At 42.3% G+C, this 26,291-nt stretch overlaps 1 protein-coding gene across 1 annotated transcript in view; it reads left to right on the top strand.

Moving 5' to 3' along the window:
• NUP155 (nucleoporin 155) overlaps window positions 1-20,709 on the top strand; it is a 41,366-nt gene extending 20,657 nt beyond the window's left edge. Inside the window, exons 19-35 of the mRNA XM_060236060.1 lie at window positions 664-730; window positions 2,430-2,548; window positions 3,178-3,281; window positions 3,995-4,128; window positions 5,599-5,790; window positions 6,740-6,878; window positions 8,930-9,065; window positions 12,420-12,573; window positions 13,501-13,605; window positions 13,949-14,103; window positions 14,642-14,771; window positions 15,093-15,206; window positions 15,536-15,656; window positions 17,620-17,730; window positions 18,449-18,585; window positions 19,560-19,666; window positions 20,301-20,709. Of these exons, the coding sequence (XP_060092043.1) occupies window positions 664-730; window positions 2,430-2,548; window positions 3,178-3,281; window positions 3,995-4,128; window positions 5,599-5,790; window positions 6,740-6,878; window positions 8,930-9,065; window positions 12,420-12,573; window positions 13,501-13,605; window positions 13,949-14,103; window positions 14,642-14,771; window positions 15,093-15,206; window positions 15,536-15,656; window positions 17,620-17,730; window positions 18,449-18,585; window positions 19,560-19,666; window positions 20,301-20,439 (2,164 nt within the window). The 3' untranslated portion in view covers window positions 20,440-20,709. The remainder of the gene's footprint in view (window positions 1-663; window positions 731-2,429; window positions 2,549-3,177; window positions 3,282-3,994; window positions 4,129-5,598; window positions 5,791-6,739; window positions 6,879-8,929; window positions 9,066-12,419; window positions 12,574-13,500; window positions 13,606-13,948; window positions 14,104-14,641; window positions 14,772-15,092; window positions 15,207-15,535; window positions 15,657-17,619; window positions 17,731-18,448; window positions 18,586-19,559; window positions 19,667-20,300) is intronic.
• The last annotated feature ends 5,582 nt before the right edge of the window (window positions 20,710-26,291 follow it).

The following is a 26,291-nucleotide window of genomic DNA, read 5'->3' on the forward strand; positions in this document are numbered from 1 at the left end:
TCCAAAACCAAAGATATTATTCATTTAACGCCTTTTATTGAGCCAAAGCCAGATTGACACAAAAGATGATGCAAGTTTTCAAACTTGCTAGAACTCTTCACTAGGGTGGATCTTAGAATATTCAAAAAGATAAGAGGGCCTTTCAAGCCATAATGTCATGACCTAATCTTACAAGTGTCCTCTGATGGTTTCTTCCATCGGTAACAAGTGCACTGTACTGTTGCATTGTTCTCAGTCCTACATAAACCAGAACTCTGTATAGGTTCCTCACAGAATGGATGCATGTAAGGAGGTAAAGGAGGGGGAAACAAAGCAAGTATTTCACCTTGTACAGTAGGAAAGGCAGGAGAACTATATGAAAATGCTACGAAAAGCTGTACACAAAGGAGTAGCTGCTATACGATACTGAAAAATGCATGTGGTGTTGTGAGATATGTGGTGATGACAGATATTTAAACTTTTTTAAATTTATAGTATATTTACTGTATATTGTACTGTTGGATGACAGATATTTAGATCCAAAGATCAGTACATTTTGACTGGAATGTTTAGGCTTTTTAGAACAACATTGTTAGACTATGAAGAGTTGCATGGACATTGTTGGGCTGTACAAAACACTACTTTTGTATATGACTTTCTCAGCATAATCTACATGCTTTTCAGGAACATTTGGGATGGAAGTATAGTTGTGGAGAGAGTTTTCAGGAGTGGCAACCGAGAAGCTGTTGCTGTAAGTGTTACTGGGCTTGAATGCCTTTCTCACTGGTTCTATTATAGGTAGTAATTTTTACTAGTAATGAGGATTCATTTGTTTACATGGAGAAATTGTTTTGGGGCTTTAAAATGTTTCATTTAGGTCCTATGAGTTGCAAATTGTTCTGGTTCATTGTTGTCTATCTTCACAATTGGCTGTTTTAATAGCATCAATGAAAAAACACTTTAATAGTATAATAGGTTTGATTCCAGTAGTACCTTAAAAGACCAAGCAGAGTTTTAGGGTATAAGGTGCTACTGGATTTGAATCTGTTTTACTGCAGACCAACATGGCTACCCTCTGAAATTTTTATAGTAAAACACAGTGGTCATTCTTCAGTACATCCTCACAAAAGACTGCACTGCATCATAGTTTTACATTTTTGGGTTTTTTCCCTGAGAAAATTCTCTTGCAATTACAGTTTAGGATTGGCAGTTAGCTTTCAGCAACTAAGCAGGTGTATCCTTGGAATGGAATGGCATTATTAACTACACATTATTTAAATCAGAGAATGACAGACAATAGGTTTGCCTCTGTTGGTTCATCCTATTATCAAGGTCAAGCCAGTTATTAAATCCATAGGGATATTAAATTGAGTGGGATGTAAAACTACTTAAAGGGTCCAAAAGTGTAATTTCACCAGTAAATGCATGCCTTGGTAGGCCATATTATATATTAGGACTGAGTGGCAAAGGTTTTTCTAGACGGACCCACATATCTGTATGTTTAAATACTCCCCCAGGTCTTAGTTAAAGTCTTCCCATACACAGAAAACTATCATCTTGCCTAACCTGCTTCCTGGCATGCTAATTTTCTAAGGAAGAGATTTGAGGAGGAGGAGGGTAATTCCATCTGGAGCTTGAAATACCAGATGACCAGGAAAAACAGTTGTCACTTGATTCTGCATGGTTGTATCAATTTGGAAAAGCAGGTCCTCTACTTGAACAGAAGAGAAGAGCCAGAATAGGCTGCTTTTTCCACTCCATGGAAGGGCACAGCTATACAAATTTAGCCAAGTTTTGTTTTCTGTACTGTGGAAGTGAAGCCCCTTCCCACCCTGGTCTGGCTGTGTCAGCTGTGCAGCGTCAGAATTCTTCAAAGCCTTTTCTGTGTTCTTGCAACATACAAGCCTAGCAAGTGGCTCCCCCCCCCCCCATATTCCCTTCTCTGGATTAAGTAATTATGATGGGAAGGGAGGCAGATCACACAGTCCACCTGTGAAAGTAGAGAGTTGTTCTGAGTGTGTCATTCATTCATTCTACCACCAAACACCATACATCTTGATGGACTGCTGAGGGTTTAGGAACTCAAGAAGTGCTGCAGAAATCACCTATGATGACCCCACAGGTGAAAGCTTTTTGGAGTTAAGGAGGAAATGTTTCTACAGCCTTTCTAGGCTGGGATATAAACAGCATGGAATGGAACACCCAGGGCCTTATGCCCAATGACATCTTAAGAACATAAAAGAAGCCATGTTGGATCAGGCCAGTGTCCAACACTGTGTCACACAGTGACCAAAAAATCTAGGTGCCATCAGGAGGTCCATCTTGATTTCTTTAAAGCCATTTCTGATGTCCCAGAGCACTGAATTCATGTCTTATATCCCAGTCCCCTTCAGGTGCATGAGTCTTAACAGTATTATTATAATTCAGCCTATGATTGCTTTCTTTTTTAGATTGAAAGCAGTGTCCCTCCACAGATGCTGGAATCTGTGCTGCAAGAATTAAAAGGCTTACAGGAATTTTTGGATAGGAATTCACAATTTGCAGCAATGGGGGCCCTTAGAAATCCTAGGTAAGTTGCTTTCTTTGTTTCTTTTTCTTAATATTGTACAGAAGAGAAAGGCCACTGAAGTAAACTCAGAAGCCTATGTCATGTTTGGTGAACACTTGGATGCACAGGGTCTAATAAATTTAAAGCAGCAATCTGTTGCACACTAGGGCACTTAATGCAGTTTTGACATGCTTCAGTGACTGAAAGTGGATTTTGCCATTTCACACAGTAAAATCCAGTTGCAAACATTATCTTGTGTATGTGTGTGAAAGTGTAATTGTGAGGACTTGCCTTTGAGTAAAGAAGCATAGAGCATGGCTGATTTACTTCTAATATTTTAAACTTTGCTGCTGACTAACCTGCCAAAGCCTTTGCTGCAGCTTAACAAAATATAATAACATACAACAAATTTCATAATAAATTGTTCATACTTGTTAGAAAAACACTGAACTGCTTTTGTTTGTCTACTATAGTGCAAGTGGGTTTTTCATCTAGTGACGTTGTAGAACCACTTTTACTATTGCTGTATTTTTGCTGCTGTGCATTTTGTTTATTATGGCCTCAAATGCGTAAATGTGTGTGAGCGTGTGACATTTTAAATGTGCCGCATAAATCATTGTGGTGTTTTTTATTTCCTTCCTTTGAATAAGTTTTGCCACACCAGCTAACTTGCAGCAGAGGTTGCTCGGCTTCATACGGCCAGATGGTGGAAGTTCTCAGCAAGTACAGCAAGAGCTCCAAAGGAAGTTTCAGGGTGAGAAGGAAAGAGGCCATGCGTTTTTAATAGATATTGTTACTGGAAAAATAACTCTGTCTAGACTTAATAGAAACTCTTAAGAATGTAGAACAAAGTCTGAGTCCAGTAGGGCCTTTCAGACCAATAAAGTTTTATTCAAAGGATAAGCTTTTGTGTGGCATGCACACTTTTTCAGGTATCAGAAAAAGAGCGGGTGCACTGCACATGAAAGCTTATACCTTGAATAAAACTTCATTGGTTTGAAAGGCCCCACTGGATTCAAACTTTGTTCTGCTGCTTCAGACCAACACAGCTACCCACCTGAATCTATCTCAAGAATGTATGCAGAGAGGAAGTAATCTCTGCACAAAAGATAGAGCCTGGTCTTCAGGCTGCTCCTGAAATAATCTGTAGCACTGTAGAGAAGAATGGCTCACCTTTTCCTTTTTTGAAGCTTGACGGTGTCTGTCGCTCTCTGCTCCTGCATAGCCATCTCATTGAAATTGTGATTCTTTCTGTTTGCCTGCTTGTCCAACAGTGAATTCAGCTCAATAGCAAATTCAGCTTGAGCCTGATGAGCCTCGGAGATTCCCTCAGGCTTTGTAGTTCTGTAACTCTATGCTGCTTTCTTTAGAAGGTTTTGTGCAGTTTGGGGGGGGGGGGGGGATGGAAATGGTACCGTGGATTAGCTCTGTTGTCATTTACCAGTATGTGTTTTGAATTTTTTGCAGCGGAGGCACAATTAACTGAGAAGGCCTCCTTACAAGGCATCCAGCAGCTTGTTCGCAAAACCTGCCAAGCCTTGGCATTGTGGAAGCTTCTTTGTGAGCACCAATTCAATATTGTCGTAGGGGAGCTTCAGAAGGTATGTGTTTTGGCACTCCTAACTTCTTGGCCTAGAAGACATTCACTTTTCATTGCTGGTAAGACCCGAAACTGTCTTTCTGTACAGATGTGGTAGTCATGTAATACTCAGCAGCTTTGTTGGTCTGTTCTTACCTGCTCAGAGTGGTAACATAGTAGTTACACTAACAGAATAGTGAATAACAAGCAGTCTTGAAGTCTGCCTTGAATTCAGATTAACAGCATCTTTTGTGGTCTTATGCAGGCAAGGTTTTTGCCAGAGAACTGTAGAAACCAGTTCTGCAAGACCCAAAAGGAGCTTTAACTGTTCCTTTGAACAGCAGCATGCCCCAGTAGCAGTCATCTTTTGCAGTTGAGGCAGGTTTCTAGAGCAGTTTGCATAAGCATTGGCAGCTGTTTTGAATCCCAGGCTCTACAGTATTTTAAAAAAAAAAGTGTTTTCGGATCAAGATGGTGTGGACCATGGTTCAAAGATTAAGAAAAGGTTTGCATTTTAACATTCTGACTCTGGTTTCTTGTTAACACAGGTGCTTGCTTATGCAAATTTGTTATATGGAAAAGGGATATGAGCTCCCTTATGTTGTTCATAATTACAGCCTCCTTATATTTTCTTTATGGCTTTTCAGCTCTGCCTTTAGTTGATATGCACTCGCAGTGCATCAAATAACAGGTGTGCAGATGAAACCAGTGGTTTTAGGTTTTGGTTTTTTAACTGCATAATGATGACCAATTCCCATGGATAGGGCTGTGTTGGAGGATGACCGTCAAGCATGGTGAAATTCCATTGATAATTGATTGTTTTAGGGTCCTGCCTAACCTGGTCTGTAAAGTATCATGGAGGATCCAACTTTGCTAGCTTGTTATTCTTTCCCTTCCCCCCCCCCCCCCCTCTTGCTTTATGGCTTATAATTAGAAGTAGTGAGAACTGAAACCAAGTAATCAGCACCTTCCCATACATTCCTGTAAGGGAGTACAAGCCATCTGGGGAAAGCAAGGATGTAGTCCTGATAACACTATGGGAATGTAGACATTTATGATAGTTTATGTGTGAATGCTACCCCGCAACCCCATCCCTTGGAATTCTTTTGGAGTAAGCCTTAAAAGTATTGTATCAATGTATTGGCAGCATTACTCTCAAGAACCTGTTACACCAAAGTATCGATCTATCAATAAACCTAGTCTTTGTATCAACTTCGACTCGTTATTGAACCTGCATGCTTGACAATGACTTGCACAGTAATCATTTTAGATTGGGATGGGGCTTAATTGTTTATTGTACCAGCTCACACAGGACCATAAACAAATATTGAGGAAACTGGATTGCAGATGGAAAGCTTCCCCCCCCACACACACACACCAAATTAAAACAAAGTGCTGTCAGTGATAATTCTGAATAAAGCAGAACATACTCTTGCGTTTGTAATCATATGGGTACTATGAGAAAATGTGGGCGTGTCCTTTTTGCTTACAGGAATTGCAGGAACACCTCAAAGTCACTACTTTTAGAGAATTAGTAATCAGAGACAAAGAGCTAACTGGAGCCCTCATTGCCTCCCTCATCAACTGTTACATCAGAGACCATGCCGCTGTGGACGGCATCAGTTCACATCTACAGGACATCTGCCCACTCCTATACAGCACAGATGATGCTATCTGCTCAAAGGTACAGTGTACCAAGATATCTGGGAAGAAAGGACAGTTTTACTTTTTGGTGCAAGATCCTACCCAGCCCTGCAATTAGTGCAGCTATTGTTGCAAGAAGGTATTTGGTATAGATGTTTACATAGTTCTTGTTAAGCTTATTTGCTTGCTGCAGAATTTGTGGACTTCACTCCCTGAATTTGTTTGCCTGACAAAAGCTCTTATGTGTTAAGATCTTGCTTTTATTTCCTAAGGGCTTTGATCTTAGCATATGTGCCAAGCAGTTTCATGTGGTTTTGGAGTGGTGGAGGTGTGTTTCTGTGCTTTGGTCTTTTTGGCTCTGGCTATTAAAGTTTGGTGCTGTGTTGCTAATGCTGTGGGATTTTCAGTTGTGTTTTACCTTGTGTTTTATTATTATTTTATGAGATTTGAATATTTATGAAAATTTTGTGAGCTCCTTTAGGCTTTATTTTAAAACTTTCAAACAGACTGTAAGATATTTATAGCTCTCCTCTGGACAGTTTTAAATACTTTCTTTGTGATACAAATTTGAAGTCTAAATTGAGCAGCTGTGTATTTTCTGTCTTTTCTTGTGCTACATTTTGTTGCATAATAAAAGATCACTTTCAAATGTTCTATCTCATGTAGAACAGAACACTTAACTATAGTGTGGAAAGTGCTGTCTTGAATTAAATTACTGAATTATTCAACAAAATGGAGACATTGATTAAGTAGGCAGCTAGGGTATTTTTAAACAGTTTTAAAATGTAGCGTTTAGAAAGGTAAAGACTGTTTCTCTTGGAGCTTATTTCCTATGTGGAAACTTACTTCTATATAAGAAATAGTTAAATCGGATGTGTGATACATGTGTCAATGTTGGACAATGATTTCTATATAGAAAAATTAGTTTTTCTTAGATCTCGCCCTAACTAGGACAGTGAATGATGACTGATCTCTACCTGTCTCCACAGGCAAATGAACTACTTCAGAGGTCCCGACAAGTGCAGAACAAATCTGAAAAAGAGAAGATGCTAAGAGAATCATTGAAGGAATATCAGCGGATTAGTGTACAAGTTGACCTTGCTAACGTCTGTGCTCAGTATAGACAAGGTAAATAAAACAAAGTGTTCTGTTGGTAGTGTGATGATTTATGACGCTTTTACTGGTAAAAGCTGCCTTGTGTAGGACTCAGGAGAGCTGGCATAAGAATGTCTTCAATAAAAGCAGACAACAAGCAGGATTGAATTTTTATAAATGTACACTTCTGTTTGTCCTTCATAACAACGATTGCAGGAATATCAAAGAGGTTATCCAGAGTATGGGAGGAGGGATCGGCACAAACTGGCTCATGAACTAAAATTCGTCACCAATTTTGGCCAGTTCATTATTCGCAAAGCACCCTTTGTTCTTCCTTTTATCCATTCTAACCTGACTGCTCAGCAATTTCATTGAGTGTCTACGAGTTCTTGTATTGTGAGAAAGGGAGAAAAGTACTTCTTCCTCTACCTTCTCTATCCCATGCTTAATCTTGTAAACCTCTATCATGTCACCCCTCAATCAATATTTCTCCAAGCTAAAGAGCCCCAAGTGTTTTTTTGTTTGTTTTTTCCAAAACAATTTTTTATTTAAGTATAATGTTTGTATACAGAGAATAACATCGATACAGTAATGCCTTAATTTTCATTACTCATACATACTGTTATATAGAGTAAGGTTGTACAGCTATAGAGTGATCACGAAAAAAGAATATTCTTGTGGATAACCCGTTGGTTAAGTGAAGAAGAAAGAGTGGTGTTGTCTTCTATCTTATCCAGAATTGGATACCACTTTGCATAGAAGTCATTAGCTGCCTTTATCGGGTCTATGATGTCAATATCGGCTGTGATTTTCTCCATTGTGATGAAATCCCAAATTTTTAGGATCCAATTATCTATAGACAAATTGAGCTTAGATTTCCAGCTCAGGGCTATTATATTCTTGGCTGTTATGAGTGAGATAATAAGGGATAGTTTAGACTTTGTAGCCTTTACAGAATGCCAATTATTTAGAATGATGATCTCTACTTGTCTTGGGATAGTGGTTCCAGTTATGTTTTCTACTTGGGTAATAATCTTTTGCCAAAAAGAGTTGACAATCGGGCAGTCCCACCAACAGTGTAATGAAGCTTTCATGCCACAGTTTCGCCAACAAAGTGGGGAATTAGTCGATGCTGGCGAAGTGGGAGGGAGTGTGGTACCATCTTGACATAAGCCCCAAGTGTTTTAACTTTTTTTCATAGGGAAAGTGTTCCAACCTTTAATCATTCTAGTTGCCCTTTTCTGGACTTTTGCCAGTGCTATATCTTTTTTTGAGGTGTGGTGACCTGAATTGTACACAGTTCTTAAATGAAGCCACACCATCGATTTATACAGGGGCATTATGATACTGGCCTTTTTTTATTCCAGTCGCACACTGTCCCAACATTTTCAGTGAGTTATATACCACAACCCCAAGATCTCGCTCTTGGCCAGTCTCCGCCAGTTCTCACCCCATCAATTTGTATTTATAGTTAGGATTTTTGGCCCCAATGTGAACTGGTTCTCTTTAGAGAATCTTAAATTTTTTCAGATTATAGATATGCTAGATTTTGATAAAACTGGGTTTAACAAACATGTAGAAGCTTTGAAAACTGCACAGGATCATCCTGATTTTCCTAGAGCAGGAGCCCCCAGCCCTTTTGAGCCTGTGGGTACCTTTGGAATTTTTAAAACAGTGTGGTGGCTGCCACAGAAGGCACAGCCAGCCACAAAATAGCTGCTACAGTTTACCACATGGAGAAGATCCTTGTGCTATAGACGCAGCTGCTGCCAAAGCAACATTTTAAAAACTTTTCACAGCTAATCAATCCAGTGCCATTCAGAAGACTTACTGGGCAAAAGCCATGCTTGGCTCAACCCATTTTATAAAAACACTTTGTAAGTGCCAGGAAAGGTGCCAATGGGCACTGTGCCAAAAACTCTGAAAAATATAGGTACAGATGTGTGAAAATGTGTACAGATGGTGCCTTCATAACCTGAAAGTAGGATGATGCTCTTGGAAGTCTATTATGTGTTTGTATTAATTTTGTCAGAATTCTGTTAATGTATTTACGAAATAACTCCTATTTATTTTTTAATCTCAAGTGCGCTTCTATGAAGGTGTTGTAGAACTTGCTCTCACTGCTGCAGAGAAAAAGGATCCTCAGGGTCTTGGACTCCATTTCTATAAAAATGGAGAACCAGAAGAGGATATTGTTGGACTTCAGGCTTTCCAGGAGAGGCAAGTTCTCAACTGGGTGTTTTGTTCAGCACAAAGATGGTGGTGGCAGCAGCTTAGTATGGTTGCAGAAATAGCTTTAAAATTAACCAGCATGAAAATAATTTTAAGCATATATTCCCAAGTGTTTGTTAAGCAACTGAGCTGAAATTCAGCTTTGTACAATACACACACACACATATACATACGTACAAGTGAGAGGCCCACAAAACCTGTGGGGGTGGGGGAGAATACCATCTCTCCCCCTGTCATTGCAGCTCCAAGCTCCACCATCCTCTTGTGGTCACAGTGATGGTTCCCAGGTGCCACTTTGAGCCTAGAGCAGCTCCTGGCTTCCTCCGCCACCACAGCCAGCCCCTGAGCTTCTGCTGTGGCCTCTGCCACACTCCCCAAGTGCTCCACCATGGCAGCCAGGCAGGGAGTGGCTCCGAGGGTGCTTTGTCAGTTTGGTGGGGCCCAGAGCTTCTTCCGGCATCTGCTGTGGCAGCAACTGAGATCCAAGCTGTTTCTGGAGTCTGCAGCCACAGCAGCCAAACCTGTAGCCACTCCTGGCATCCATCACCATGGTGGCCAAGCCTGGAGTTGACACCAGGGCTGCAATCACACCCACACTAAATAATGCACTTTCCAACTGGATTTTGCCAGTTCACACAGGAAAATCCAGTTGGAAAGTGCACTGAAAGTGGATTGAAAGTGTGTTATTTAGTATGTGTGATCACAGCCCAGTGCTGGCACCCACTGCCAGTTCAGCTGTAAGTATGTTTGTGCATGCACAGACAAATGTGGGGGGATTTAAATCCCTGTTGTGTTTTTTAAAAACTTTTTGGATTTGTCTACAAACCTGGGAGTACAAACACTGAGCCGCTTAGGGGACTCTAAGTCAAAAAGGGGGGCACTAGTTCAGTAATAAGTAAATGGCTTATCTCATACATTTAATGATGTTAAAATATGAAAATAACTTAATCCAGCTTTTTATAGGTGAATACATCCTCCATAATTAAATGTTCCTGTGCATTCTTCTGCAGCAAATGTTATTCCTATGCATCTTTGATGCCCCTTCTCCATTCACACAAACTGCCTACCACCTTCTAAAACCTCTCTCTCAGGTTATGGGTACTTATCACCCTTCTCATTTCATTCAAACTATACAGAGAGCCATGACTATTTCATGTCTCAGGTTCTCTATCTCTCACTCCCAGAGACATCCACAGACTGGGTAGCCCAGCCCCCTCTAATAACAAGCCCTCACTCACACAGAGGTATTGAGGTTGGGGCTCAAACACTGTACTGTTCACATGCTGCCATTTATTTTTATTTTGCAAGCTGCCCTCAGGCAGGTTCCTGGAGAGGTGGCATAATTTTTTTTTTCTGAGAGCCAGTTCAGTTTAGTGGCTAAGTGTGCGGACTCTAATCTGGGTGAACTGGGTTTGATTCCCCATTCCTTCACATGCACCTGCTGGTGTGACCTTGGGTCAGCCCAAGTTCTCAGCAGAGCTGTTCTCTCAAGAGCAGTTAACTGAGAGTGCTCTCAGCCGCACCTACCACACAGGGTGTCTGTTGTTGGGAGAGGAAGGGAAAGGAGATTGTGAGCCACTCTGAGACTCCCAAGTGAAGGGCGAGGTATATATCTAATCTCCTCCTCTTCCTCCTATAATACCTATATAGACCAAAATATTAACTTGTGTGTCTGTTGTGGGGGAAGAAGATAAAGGAGATTGTAAGCTGCTTTGAGACTCTGATTCAGAGAGAAGGGTATAAATCTACGGTCATCTTCTTGTGTGTTTCTTTCCTTTAGACTCATTGCCCAGAGGGTTTTTTTTTTTAAAGGAACTTTTGTTTATGATGATATTAACACTGAAAAAAGTAAGGCAGAAGTTACAAAGTCTCACTTTTGAATGGTGGTCCTGTTTGCACAACTGGGGTCTTTTAGTTACAAATTAACTATTTTCAGCTTGCTCTAAGCATCTCTTTTGCACAGTTTCACTCAGACATCCTCCTTTTCCCTCCCAGCTTCCCAACTGCCAACTTTCAGCTGATGTTCTTAACTGCTGCTTTCCAGCTCCCTCTCCCCAACATTCTGCCAGCTGTCATTGGTTGCTCTTAGGGAGAGGCAGAACTTATCCTGTCCCTCATTTTCACTAAATTCATTACAAATATAAATAGCTCATTCAGTTCTTAATGTGGCTTCAATTTTTTTTAAAAAAAAAAACCTGAAAGTGATAGAATTGAGTCCACTATAAAGATATTGGATTTAATTGACTACAGAGGACTTCAAATCAGAAGTTTCTGGTAAATTCAGTTCCAGTAATTTTTTTTAAATTGCACATTAGTGTTTCGCATATTGTAGTACACAGCACATTTAAGGATTTTGAGATAATAGCTCGGTGACTGATTAGCACCTGTTAATATTTGGGATTGAGCAGACTGTATTAGATAAATACAGGACCGCCTTCTACCATACTATCCAACCCATCAGTTAAGATCTGCCATATGAGCCTTCAGAGGTGAGGTAAATGGCGTTCAGAGACAGGGCTTTTTCAGTAGCGGCACCTCATTTATGGAATGCCAATCCTCTTGAGGCTCATCTGATGCCTGTGTTGCTTAAACAGGCAAAATAAGTGGTGATCTTTTAACACTATATTAATCTGTCAGCTGTTATTTGAAGCTGTCAGTGGTCTTTTGTTTTTTATGATGGGATGGGTTTTTAATGCTGGATTTGTATTAATATATTAATTATTGTATTAATGCATTGTATTAATATATTAATATACCATCAAGATGCTCAAGCTGTGTCGAAAACTTCCAGCCTACACGATGTTGTGTGGTTTGTTGTACTGATTACTGCTCTTGAATCTGACATCACCTACATATCTGTTATGATGTTTTATAGTGATTCATTTTAATGTTGTTTTTAATGTTGTAAGCTCCCCTGAGCCCGCTTGTGGGATAGGTTGGGGTATAAATTGAAAAATTAAATTATTTATGTTGCAAGCCACCTCAGGCAGGTTCCTAGAGAGGTGGCATAATTTTTGTCCAAATAAAAACAAATCGCAGCTTCCCTTCTAAAAACATTCTGCAACTCATCTTGATAGTGTCATCATGTTTGTGAGTTGTGTCAGAATCGGTCCTTAAAACACATGCCTTCCTGGGGCTTTGTTTGTGAAACATTTGAAGTTCAGTCTGTACCAGCATTCCTTGTACTTATATTTCATTCTGTGCCCAAAAGAAACAATAATCACTGGAAAGCTTCTGCCATTGAACAGTAAAGTTGTATGCATATGTGGAAAGAGGATGGGTAGTGCTGTTAAAGTTTCAGAAGTTTCTGTGGAAGAAATCATGATGTGTTTCTCTTTGCAGATTAAACAGCTATAAGTGCATTACAGACACACTTCAAGAGTTGGTCAATCAAAGTAAAGCTGCTCCACAGTCTCCCAGTGTTCCCAAAAAACCCGGCCCTCCCATCTTATCATCTGACCCCAACATGCTAAGCAACGAAGAAGCAGGTCATCATGTAAGACATAGGCAACATGTATAACTGAGCTATCATTAACTTTGCTTTGAAAACTCATTATAAATACAGGAGCCAAAAATGCCTAGAATAATATATTAATATCTATGGGTTGAATGGAGGAGGGACTATATTTCACTCATATAGCATTGGCTTGCCATGCTGAAGAACCTGGATTCAATCCCCAGCATTTCTAGTTAACAGTCAGGAAGTAGGTGATGTGAAAGACCAGTGCTTGAGATCCTGGAGAGCCACTGTCAGTTGGGTAGACAATATGGACCTTGATGGGCTAGTTGTCTGGCTCAGAATAAGACAGCTTCATGTGTGACACCATGCCACATATACTGCTTTTGAAACAGTATTAAAAGAGATCTGTTACGAACAGAGTTTTCTTGCATTCTGTCATGAGCAGAGCTTTCTTGCATTTTGGCATATGCAGGGGAGGGATGGTGGCTCAGTGGCAGAGCATCTGATTGGTAAGCAGAAGGTCCCAGGTTCAATCCCCAGCATCTCCAACTAAAAAGGGTCCAGGCAAATAGGTGTGAAAAACTTCAGCTGAGACCCTGGAGAGCCACTGCCAGTATGAGTAGACAATACTGACTTGATGGACCAAGGGTCTGATTCAGTATAAGGCAGTTTCATATGTTCATATGGATCCAGGTGTACATTTATTGCAAAACATTTATTACAGTGTACAACAATACCGTTCAGTGGAAAAAAATTCAGGGGTAAATGAGTACAAAAATATTCAGAAGGACTGCTTGTGTAAAGCACTATCAGATTATTTTAAAGTAATTTTAATAGAGAATATGTTGAAATAAACTGTTTTATATGTTCATACATGCCCGGTAGGCAACTATCCACTTACTTTTTTTAAAAAAGTATATTCTTGGAACAACATCTGTTTAATTTAACTCTCCCTTTTTCTAGTTTGAACAAATGCTAAAATTGGCACAACATTCTGGAGATGAACTTTTCAGTATTGCTCTTTACAACTGGCTAATCCAAGCGGATCTCTCAGATAAACTTCTGCAGGTAAGGTCATGGGTGAAATCTGTGCACACTATATCCATACGTTTGTTTGAGATTTGGAACTCATACCTTTGTTTCAGTAGCACAGCAGGGTTCTCTGGTGCAGACATAGCCAAACATGAGGTGTTTTCTGCTCATATACAATACACGGGTCTTGCACGAGTGGAAACTGCCTACCATCACTCCACAATGTAGAGCTACCTCCACCACAGGGATCAGTGCTGTCAAAGAAAAGCAGAGAGTGCGAGGCATAATAATGTATCTTTGAGAAGCATAATTTGTAGTCAGAATGGGTATAACACAACAAAAACTTGATAGGATTTCACCTTTTCCCTGATCTTTGTAGGTAAACTCTCCCTTTCTGGAGCCATATCTAGTGCGTATGGCAAGAGTTGATCAAAACAAAGTTCGCTACATGGACCTGCTGTGGAGGTATTTTGAGAAAAACAGAGGCTTCAGTAATGCAGCCAGAGTGCTGGCAAAATTGGCTGACATGCACAGGTAAGGGTAGCTTTTTATCAATTACCATTTATGGAAGCAGTGTTTTAAGTCAATGTTGTCTCTTTTGCAAAGACATCACCAAATAATATAGCCCAGGTCTGTTCATCTTTGTGAGCCACTAAACTGAATGCAGCCCATCAACAATATATCATGGGCTGAATTGACTTGATAACACCTTTGCTTCTCAAGTCCATGGCAGGTAGCTAGGATACTAGGTATCTCATGAGCTACCATACATGGGATGGGAGCTGTGTTTGGCTTGGGGAGCCTTGCTAGAAGCTATAGAATGGATATGGAGATCTTCCCAAGTGTACATAGTCTGAAACTCTGGACTACCAAGGTGAGGTGATATAGAAGAGATGGCCAAGGTGCAAGATACTAAGGGTGAAAAGCGCAGTGGCAGATGTTATATTGCTCTTTTAGGAGACGAAGAATATGCAAAGCAGAGTAGGTAAGTTGGTTGAGTAAAAGCAAAAGATCATGTGAATGCTCTTGAAAGCCACCATATTAAATCCCATAGTTTCTATTTATTTAACAGCACTGAGATTCCGCTCCAGCAGCGTCTGGAATATATTGCACGTGCCATTTTGAGTGCCAAGAGTTCGACTGCCATTTCACCAATAGCTGCAGATGGTGAATTTTTACATGAATTAGAAGAGAAAATGGAAGTAAGTAAAATTGGTAGTGATGTTAGACAGCATTAATATTGGCATACAAAGGAAATGATGGCATATCTTGGAGGCTCCTTTTGCACACCTTGTTCTTAGCATGTTGAGAATCCCAATGTACTTCAAAGAGAGAGACCAGCTCTCATGATTGGTTTTGAAAATCCGAAAAGCAACATCAGCTCAGCATTAAAAGTGAGCTAGTCTGTTTTTTAATTATATGGATAGCTATTAGAATAGGAAAAATATTTTAATGATAAGACCAATTATAATTTCTTCTACATGTTTATAATTTTTATGAAAAATGCAAATGTTTTTAACCAGGTTGCCAGGATTCAGTTTCAGATACAAGAAGCATTACAACGTCAGTGTTCCCATCATGCTTCAGTGCAAGATGCAATTTCACAGCTGGACTCTGAGCTGATGGACATAACCAAGGTAATCTTAAAGAAATATTCCCCAACATCACGATATCATTCAAACTGTTCATTGTTCTAGACTGAAGTTTCATTTTCTGTGATAACATAGCCCTAACTTTAATATCCATTTGTACATTTCATATTTCCTGTTGCAGAGCTGCAGATATTTTAAAATACTTGGTATTAAGGATGGAGGTGTAATAATTAATATTCTCATTTATTTATTGCTGCAAATAATAAACAATCTCATTTTTATTGTTGCACATTGCCATATTATTCCTGAATTTTATTGTGTGTACATGTGTAAGAGGGAGAATAATCACCCCTTGTTTCTTTTTTGAACTCCAGCTATATGGGGAATTTGCTGATCCATTCAAACTCTCTGAATGTAAACTGGCCATTATCCACTGCGCGGGTCATTCAGACCCTATCTTGGTACAGACACTCTGGCAAGAAATAATTGAGAAAGGTATGTTCAACTAGTGGCAAAGAAGCACACAACAATGCAGAATTGCATATTCCTTTGTGATTAATGCAATGATTTTTAAAAAATCTTTTTTCTCCAGCACAGTACATGACATTCAGAAAGGGAGACAATACTTCTTGGTCCTGCAGTAGGTTCAGTATTGGTGATCCATTGGACAATAGTGACTTTGTCTCCTTGAGTTTGGATCTGTCAGGCTCCCCAGCCTCCCTCCCTCCTAGAGCAGTCTCAAATAACTCCTGAAATGCTGCTCCCAGGGGAAAGGTTCCCCCCCCCCCCCCCCCATGACTCTCTAGAGTCAGTGTGGTGGAAATTGCCCCTTCCCCAGTCAGCAAAAATCCTCTATGGAATTTAGCAGTGGAAATGAGCAACTGGCCTGTAGCTCCATAAGGAAACGAGGTGTTCAAGATATTGTCTGCATAGCTTAATGCTGCTCTGTTAGAAGGATGACAGATTATTTGAGTGACTTACAAAAAAGAACGTGAATTTCCCAGTAGGCTTCAATTTCTTTCCCTCGGTGGTAATATAAGTAGTATTTTGCAGACTGCTTTCAGAAGCTCAACTGAGATATCAAAAACAGATTTCAGTTTGTTTCTGAAATGCACAAACCTAGTTAATTGTTGGGCTTGTGTGCTCATATCCTTCTCCTTCCTCCCTTTTTGCCCTGCACAGCATGCAAGGAATGACTATGGAAGCCTTCAAGTACTTAGTAATAAAAATGGATAGGAAACCTACAGAAATGAGAAAAAGGAGCGTACTAGGTACTAGAGGTCAGAAGTTGATAATGGAAAAATATTGAAAGTCTGTATATACAGTAACCACATCACAAACACTAACTTGGAAAAAATAAGAATTATAATTACAAAATGTATGAAAACTTAGAAAAAATTATAAGACATAAAATTGTGCCACAATAACATTGAGATGAGTTATTTTTGTTCTTTACAACAATAACATATGTAAAAACACAATAGCATATATTATACTATCTATAAGCTGAACTGGAGATCATAACAAGGCTGGATGCCGGCTAAAATCCTGTTTTAGTATGATTCTTCATCAGTTGTAAATAACTAGTATCTTTGTAGTTGTAAATAAGCAGTACCCTTCTTTTTTCCAGTCTACCTCCATATGAGGATGTCTGAAGAAACTGATGCTAATTTCTTTCCCAGTGATTAGAATCGTTAACTGGTATTAAGTTGCGGCTAAAATTCTTGGTGTGCCATACAAGAAAGGATACGGAATACATGCACCAGATTTGTGCTGTCTTGAACAAGCCCCTTTTTGTGACATCTGAACATAGCTTGAAAGGATTTGTAAAACTTTTTGAACGCCAACAGTTGTTATTGTTGGCATCAAGTCACAGCTGTCTTATGAGACATTTAGATATGGTTTGCCATTACCTGCCACTGCATTGTGATCCTGGAATTCCTTGGTGATTGTCCATCCAAATACTAGCCAGCACCAACCCTGCTTAACTTCCAAGATCTGACAAGATTGGGCTATCCGTCAGGGCCACTGACAGTACTGTATAAATATTCAATACAATCTTGGAAGTCCAAAGGGATCTTCCATTGGGGGAATGGTGGCCTCTGGACAGTAGCACACCTGTTGATCTGCCATATGAATCTGATGCTGCTAGCTCAGTTGGATACTGAACAGTAATTTGTAATAAGGATCAGTCAGTTGCGTATGGCACCAAGGTGCTGTTACTCTGTCTGTAAATGTCATATAAATATACCAACTAACTTGGTATCGTGGTCTTCATTTTTGTGTCTTAGTTTGCACTGCCAGAATAGTGTTTTATTACTTAATGTTTACAAGTGGATGTGCATTTATAGCAGCAACCATCCATCACTAAGAAATAAAGAGGCCCCATTATATATTATGTTGAAAAAAAACAGAAATCAGTATAGCTTCTAGAACAGGCTCTCTTTTTCTCTTTCAGCCCTGAGTGACAGTGTGACTATGAGTGCTGCAGATCGGATGCAGGCTCTTAGCCTGAAGATGGTAATGCTTGGCAAAATCTACGCTGGAACACCTCGCTATTTTCCTTTAGGTATACAATTCAAAGTACTGGTGGCTTGAAGTAGTAAGTTACAACAGTTCAGTCAGAGAGACAAAATATCCCCTATCGCTACAAAAATACATGGACCACAAAGAGGAATTAACTATATTTTATGCCTGCCCCTTCCCATACATGCAACTGACTTGTAACTCAAGGTCTGAAAAGGCCCATTTGGTCACACAGACAAGCACTGTCTTGCTCAAGAATTCAACACAAGAAGGTCATCGTCTCAGTCCCAATCCCCTTGACTGTGGAGTCATTACTTACTGCTCATGTAGGCGAGGCAAGCGCTTTCCCATTCAGCTCTCTTCTGTCTACTTTGAGAGCAGAAGATACTGTCCTACCTTTTTCGCTCCAGTTTCCTTTTAGTTTTCATATTATGGTGTGTTGTTGTTCCTTATATTTATGAGCTGGAAAGCTGCATGAGCTTTTCTTGTATTATTCTGTCTACTTTGAGAGCAGCAGATACTGTCCTACCTTTTTCGCTCCAGTTTCCTTTTAGTTTTCTTATTACAGTGTGTTGTTGTTCCTTATATTTATGAGTTGGAAAGCTGCATGAGCTTTTCTTGTATTCAGCGCCGGCATAATGTTTTTCAAAAAGTCCACTGACAAGGTCTCCATCGAAGTTCACTGAATGAAGGTGAATGTTCAGTTTTAGTTTATTTTTAGACTCTTGTAGCGAAAATTAACATCTTGCTTTCCCCCTCAGAGTTTTTAGTGCAGTATCTGGAGCAGCAAGCTTGTTCCTTTAACTGGGACGTGGGGTTCGTAACCTACACAATGCAAGAAATTGGCGTGCCGCTCCCAAGGCTTCTTGAAGTGTACGATCAGTTATTCAAAGCACGGGTAAGTAGAAGTTAGTGGACATCTAATTGTAGGTTCAGCTGTTCTAGGTTTCCTCACTGTTGGTGGTTGTTAAGAAAATAGATGTAATGATTGTTTTTTCATGTACACCACTACTTATTCATTAGATTTTTATCCTGCTGTCACCAAATGTGCATGGGGTCACCTGCATTGTATTTTCCCAGCTGTCAGGAGCTAGGTTAAGCAAAGAGATTATTTATTTCCGTAGATTTATATTCCGCCCTTTCCCATGATGGGCTCAGGGTGGATTCCAACATAAAACCATTAAAACCAACAATAAAACATGAGTACAATTAAACAATTAAAACAATAGCTCAGAATTAATTTAGGATGGCTTGGATGGTGTGAGCACATAAGGCATAATTATCGTAGGCAACTTAAATTGCCCAAAGATGTCAGCAGTATCGCCCCCAGTCAAGGTGACAATCATTGCTGGGAGGCCAGTTAGGTGGTATAATAAGATGAGGACGCCCGTTTGCCTCAACCGTAGGCCTGGCGTAATGACTGTCGAAGAATGAGCTGGGGGGTTTGCGTATACATCTACCTGGTCTTAGACACTACATCACACTGTCTCAAACATTTAAAATATTTATCTAACAGGAAAACTGTTTTTGTAGTCCTCATTGCACTTTTTATGGTCTTCATTTGTGAATTACCTTTGATGGATAACAAAATCCCAATGTCTGTTTGTACTGCTAAAACAATTGAAATTCCAGCAACATTACTGTACCTTCTTTTAGTTGTTCAGATAACTTTGAGAATGCCAGACCCCACATTTCTTTTTGCTAAATAAGAACTTAACCTATAATGAACCCTATTAGCACAGACTCCTACTTCTATAGTTTCCTCAGTGCAATAAGAATAACTAATGCATTAGCTTAATATTGTGCTAATATTACAGCTACCTTCACATTGTTGATGAATTATGCGGTACAAGTTTTTCTTTTCCTCCTTAGGACCCATACTGGAGCAAAATGAAGAAACCTTTGCACCTTTTGGAATGCATTCATGTATTATTATCAGGTTATGTGCAAGATCCTAACAGAGTGCTTACCTATGAGAGGTAATTTGGATTATAGTAAAACATGTCCCAGTGGCAAGTGAACTGTGCAGAAATTATATGACCAGATGGCAATCTGCCTGTGCCTATATTTTGAAAATGTGTGTGCTATGTATAATCTCACCTAAATTTGGGGAATGTAGCCATAGCAAAACCTTCATGAACCTTACTAGAAATCATTGACAAAATCTGTTGCAGGTATTTGCCATGCAAAAGATTGCAGTGTGAGGAAAACATTCTTACTGCATCTTGAGTTTTGTGTTATGCCTCCCCTCCTTCCTGTACCACCTTTTTTGGCTTATGGGTGTCTTCCATGTCTCTCAGCTGAAGACATGGAAAAGGCACACCTTGGTTCATGCCTACCCAACTGCCACAGTAAGGCAGGGGTGGCCAATGGTAGCTCTCCAGATGTTTTTTGCCTACATCTCCCATCAGCCCCAGCCATTGGCCATGCTGGTTGGGGCTGATGGGAGTTGTAGGCAAAAAAACATCTGGAGAGCTACCGTTGGCCACCCACTGCAGTAAGGCATTTGAAAGGATACTGATCCCAGAAGCTTGTTGTAGCTCCAAAATTAGGAAAGCATTACAAGATTGTAGACCCTTTATCCTAACAATATCTTTTCTTCTTCCTCTCTAGACGGAGATTCACAAATATTTGCTTGGATGCTGTTAGCGGTTACCTTGTTGAACTGCAGTCCATAAGTCCAACACTAGCTGTACAGACCACTATAGGGAATTTTAAATCTCTACAGGCTAAGTTAGAGCGGCTTCATTGACTATGGTGGTGCATAACCACTTGTGTGGATGGAATAAACTGTGGCTGCACTGGTGCTTTATAAAGGAGGGAGGGGAAATCACGCTGTTGCTGAATTGGATGGAATTGTCCTGTATATTTTTAAATAATCTTCATATAGCAGAATGTATAAATGGCAGATTTCTTTTTGATGCTGCCAAACATTTTCTAACAGTGAAACAATTTTATATGTTTTGGATTAAGATGCATTGTGTAATCTTGTTCTAATAATTAAAATTATTTGTAAAATTGTTTTCTTCCCCCCTCCCTCCCTTAATTGTGAATGTAACACACACATACTCATAAATGTAGAAATCATGCAGTGGCAGACTTCATTTTTTGGTGTGAATAATAAGGGTGAGCTTCTAAGGGCATATAAAGTGATCATCCTGTTACTGTGATTGGTAGCTTGGCCTGGTGACAGATAATACCTGGAGGGCTGCCGGATTGCATTGAAAACTGCTGCAATTTTCAAATAACCTCCCCCCCAATTGAAAGGGAACACCCATCTCTTTCATTCCCTTTACTTGCTATAGCAAGTAGGACTCAAGTTGTGCTATATGACAGTAAGAACAAAGGTGGATAACACAGTTGCCTTATTCTGCAGTTTGTTGGGGAATTTAGAGGTATGATGTGATTTCCAGTTTGCAAGTAGACAACTCCATTTTTTTTAATTTAGCTAATTTCTGACAACTACTTTTTGAAAAAGTGTCCCGACAAAAGAGTAAGCCCTATTGTAATTTTGTGGGACTCGCATAGTATTGAACTGTGATTCAGTTTTCTGATTTTTTTTTAAACCTATCCAACTTTGTCACCTGTGACTTGATAAGCAAAGTCTCCAGGAATAGACAACCTTAAGGATAATAGATTCCAAATTTTTTTTTAATAATTTCCCTCTTTGGCAGAGCCTTCAGTTTTATTGCCTCTGGTGTTTCATTTCCCTACTGCTAAGGATGCATAAAAAGTGCATGTGGCCAAAGAAAATCTCTGGTGCTTGGTCAGACCCACAGTTCACACTGGCCACAGAACTTCTGGTGTTTTTATTAAAAAGTCTTTTGGGGTTTTTTCAATGCAGTTATGTATTTTTGCCTTTAGTATCAAAGTCAGTTGCTCACGTTCCCAAAAAAATTAAAACACTGTAGAAAAGATGGGGTTGTAATGATGGATCATTACATAAAGACGATGAAAGATATTTTGTAGCCACAAAATGAGGGAATGGAAGTGACTCAAATGTATACAAAGAGCAACTTGGATTATGAGAGTAAACGGGAGTGTTCTAGGCTATATGGTCAATGCATCTGGACTCAATATTGGGGGACAGATTAAGTACTGCCACCACCATGGGCTATGAGCTCGATGAAATCTGCCTATAGAACTCTTTGAATCTAGCGATTTTTGGCAATCTGTGCATCATTTTTGGCTGGGAATAAATTACATTTAAAAATAAGTTGTTGCTTAGATTGTTAAATAATTTATAATAATTATTGAATTAAATTAAAAAACACAGCGACTGACTAAGGATATGTTACTGAATTCAGCAATCTTGCTATCTTCTTAAAAGAATGAACCTTCCCGTGTTATTTTGCTACTGCTCAGAGTCCTAACGGTTCCTCCACAGTTCCTTAAAGTGGAAGCAAAATTCAGCCTTCTGAGCCTTTGGAGAAGGATTATTTGGTATCACTTGTAATTCACCAACAAAATAATGTTATTGATTTTACCATTTGTATAAATAGAAAGTTGCCCCAAAAGACCAGCACGACGATGTTTAACTTTAAAAGGGGTAAATTCTCTGAGATGAGGAGGCATGTGAAGAGGAAGCTGAAAGGAAAGTTAAATACAGTCAAAACCCTTGGGGAAGCTTGAAGGCTATTTAAAACTACAATCCTAGAAGCTCAGATAAAATATATACCACAAGTTAGGAAAGGCACAAACAGGTATAAGAAAAGGCCTGCATGGTTAACAAACAAAGTAATGGAAGCTGCAAAAGGTAAGAAGGACTCCTTTAAGCGGTGGAAAGCTAGTCCAAGAGATTAATAAAAGGGAACACAGGCTGTGGCAAATCAAATGCAAGACTGTGATCAGGCAAAAAGGGACTATGAGGAGCATATTACAAAAAACAAAAGACCAACAATAAAAATTTCTTCAAATATATTAGAAGCAGGAAACTAGCCAGGGAGGCAGTGGGGCCCTTGGATGACCAATGGGTAAAAGGATTACTGAAGGAGGATAGAGAAATGGCTGAGAAGCTGAATGCATTTTTTGCCTCCGTCTTCACTGTGGAAGATGAGAAGTGTTTGCCTGCTCCAGAACCACTAGGGTGACCATAATGTCTGAAGGCCAGCCAGGGACACGTTGGGGGGGGGGGAGGTAGGGGTGCGCGCGCGCGAAGCGCGTGTGCCGCCGGAAACAGGAAGCGACGTCACTTCCGGTGACTTCATGCCACCACAGGAAACAGGAAGTGACATCACTTCCTGTGACATCATTTCCCCGCGTCACCTGCCGGAAATGGGAAGTGACATCACTTCCTGTGACATCATTTCCCCCAAATGACATCATTTCCCCCAAATGCCACTGCCGGAAACAGGAAGTGACTTCACAGCACTTCCTGTGACATCCCCAAAAATCCCCCAAATATCACCGCCGGAAACAATTTTGTTCTGAAATCCTGTATATACTTCATCAGTATATGGGATAAGGCACTTTCTCAACTGTGCTGCATAATGCAGCCTATTTATATTGTCCTGTTTGCTCTGTTGGCTCTATCTGCGCCACCTTCATCACTTTCGGGGTGTGGATCCCCCAGTGGGGTGGTCTCCCGACTCCCTCCGCCGGCTGTTTCTGATAGCCCTGCGCCCCCTCTTTCATTTGATATGTGTCCCGTGCGGGTGCCACCCTCCCGCCGGGAGATGCCGCAAAATGAGCCCCCTTGAGGCTTATGGCGGCAGGGCTCGGGGGAAGCGAGCTAGACTGCTGTTCTTTTGAGGGGTTATAGAGTGTTTCCAGCCCGTCCCTGTGGCATCGGTCCCATTGTTGTGGGGCCCAGGGGGCCTGCGCAGCGGCACGCCGAAGCAGCCTGTCACTAATAACACAGGTCGAGATGCAGGACAGGAACCCGGAAGTGACCGACAGGCTGCTTCAGCGTGCCGCTGCACCGGCCCCCTGGGCCCCACAACGATGGGACCGATGCCACAGGGACGGTCTCGAAACACTCTATAACCCCTCAAAAGAACAGCAGTCTAGCTCGCTTCCCCCGAGCCCTGCCGCCATAAGCCTCAAGGGGACTCATTTTGCGGCATCTCCCGGCGGGAGGGTGGCACCCGCACGGGACACATATCAAATGAAAGAGGGGGCGCAGGGCTATCAGAAACAGCCGGCGGAGGGAGTCACGAGACCACCCCAGTGGGGGATCCACACCCCGAAAGTGATGAAGGTGGCGCAGACAGAGCCAACAGGACAAAATAAATAGGCTGCATTATGCAGCACAGTTGAGAAAGTGCCTTATCCCATATACTGATGAAGTAAATACAGGATCTGAGAACAAAATTGCACCAGAAGACACAAACACAAAGCTCCCTTACACTGAATCAGTGCTTGGGTCCACCAAAGTCAGTATTGTCACATAAGAACATAAGAGAAGCCCTGTTGGATCAGGCCAGTGGCCCATCCAGTCCAACACTCTGCGTCACATAAGAACATAAGAGAAGCCCTGTTGCATCAGGCCAGTGGCCCCTCCAGTCCAACACTCTGTGTAACATAAGAATATAAGAGAAGCCCTGTTGCATCAGGCCAGTGGCCCCTCCAGTCCAACACTCTGTGCCACATAAAAATATAAGAGAAGCCCTGTTGCATCAGACCAATGGCCCCTCCAGTCCAACACTCTGTGCCACATAAAAATATAAGAGAAGCCCTGTTGCATCAGACCAATGGCTCATCCACTCCACCACTCTGGTCACATAAGAACATAAGAGAAGCCCTGTTAGATCAGGCCAGTGGCCCCTCCAGTCCAACACTCTGTGTCACATAAGAACATAAGAGAAGCCCTGTTGGATCAGGCCAGTGGCCCCTCCAGTCCAACACTCTGTGCCACATAAAAATATAAGAGAAGCCCTGTTGCATCAGACCAATGGCTCATCCACTCCACCACTCTGGTCACATAAGAACATAAGAGAAGCCCTGTTAGATCAGGCCAGTGGCCCCTCCAGTCCAACACTCTGTGTCACATAAGAACATAAGAGAAGCCCTGTTAGATCAGGCCAGTGGCCCCTCCAGTCCAACACTCTGTGTCACATAAGAACATAAGGAGGGAAGGAAGGGAGGAGGGAGGGAAGGGAAGGGAAGGAAGGGAGGGAAGGAAGGAAGGAAGGAAGGGGGAGGGAGGGAAGGAAGGGGGGAGGGAGGGAAGGAAGAAAGAAAGGAAGGGAGGAGGGAGGGAGGGAAGGAAGGGAAGGGAGTGAGGGAAGGAAGGGAAGGAAGAAAGGAAGGAAGGGAGGAGGGAGGGAAGGAAGGAAGGGAAGGGAGTGAGGGAAGGAAGGAAGGAAGGGAGGGAGGAGGGAGGGAAGAAAGGAAGGCCGCCCCCCCGCTTTCGGCCCCCTTACCTGTTTCCAGGGCAGCGTAGAGTCCAGCGGCGGCGGCGGCGAGTCCTGCGGCGGCGGCCTCGCGGCGAGGGAGGGAGCTGCCGGCGCTGGCCTCTGGAGGCCTCCAGGGACCAGCGCCGGGCCTCTCCGCTACCGGCGCTGGCCTCTGGAGGCCTCCAGGGACCAGCGCCGGCTGCTCTGTGGCCTCTCCGCGGCCTCCGCTGGTCCCTGGAGGCCCTCCAGGGACCAGCGGAGGCCGCGGGGAGGCCTTCGCTGGTCGGCGCTGGTCCCGGAAGGCCTTCCAGAGGCTCTGGAAGGCCTTCCGGGACCAGCGCCGGGTGCTCCGCGGCGTCCCCGCGGCCTCCGCTGGTCCCTGGAGGCCCTCCAGAGCCTCTGGAGGGCCTCCAGGGACCAGCGGAGGCCGCGGGGACGCCTTCGCTGGTCGGCGCTGGTCCCGGAAGGCCTTCCAGAGGCTCTGGAAGGCCTTCCGGGACCAGCGCCGGGTGCTCCGCGGCGTCCCCGCGGCCTCCGCTGGTCCCTGGAGGCCCTCCAGAGACTCTGGAGGGCCTCCAGGGACCAGCGGAGGCCGCGGGGACGCCTTCGCTGGTCGGCGCTGGTCCCGGAAGGCCTTCCAGAGGCTCTGGAAGGCCTTCCGGGACCAGCGCTGGGTGCTCCGCGGCCTCTCCGCGGCCTCCGCTGGTCGCTGGAGGCCCTCCAGAGTCTCTCGAGGGCTTCCAGCGACCAGCGGAGGCCACGGAGAGGCCTCCACCACCGCCGCCGGGCCCCGCGCGCGGGCGGGGAAGGCGGCGAGTGAGGGAGGGAGCGTCCCTGCGCATGCGCAGGGGCCCTGCGCAGGCGCAGGGACGCTCCCTCCCTCACTCGCCGCCTTCCCCGCCGGCGCCCGCGGCCCACCGCCTCCGGGGCTGGCTAAACCGGGACCTTTAATGGTCCCGGTATAGGCAGCCCGGGAGGCGGGATTGGGTGGCCAGAACCGGGACATTCCCGGGCTCCCGGGACGGTCTGGCCACCCTAAGAACCACTTATTTTGGAAAGGGTGTTGAAAGACCTGAGTCAGATTGAGGTGACGAGAGGAGGTCCTACAACTGATAGACGAATTAAAATCTAGTAAGTCACCAGGTCCGGATGGCATACATCCAAGAGTTCTGAAAGAACTCAAAGTTGAACTTGTGGATCTCCTGACAAAAATATGTAATCTTTCATTGAAATCTGCCTCTGTTCCTGAGGACTGGAAGGTAGCAAA

The sequence above is a fragment of the Heteronotia binoei genome, chromosome 4 (genome assembly GCF_032191835.1).
Source record: "Heteronotia binoei isolate CCM8104 ecotype False Entrance Well chromosome 4, APGP_CSIRO_Hbin_v1, whole genome shotgun sequence".
In the NCBI taxonomy this organism is placed as follows: domain Eukaryota; kingdom Metazoa; phylum Chordata; class Lepidosauria; order Squamata; family Gekkonidae; genus Heteronotia; species Heteronotia binoei.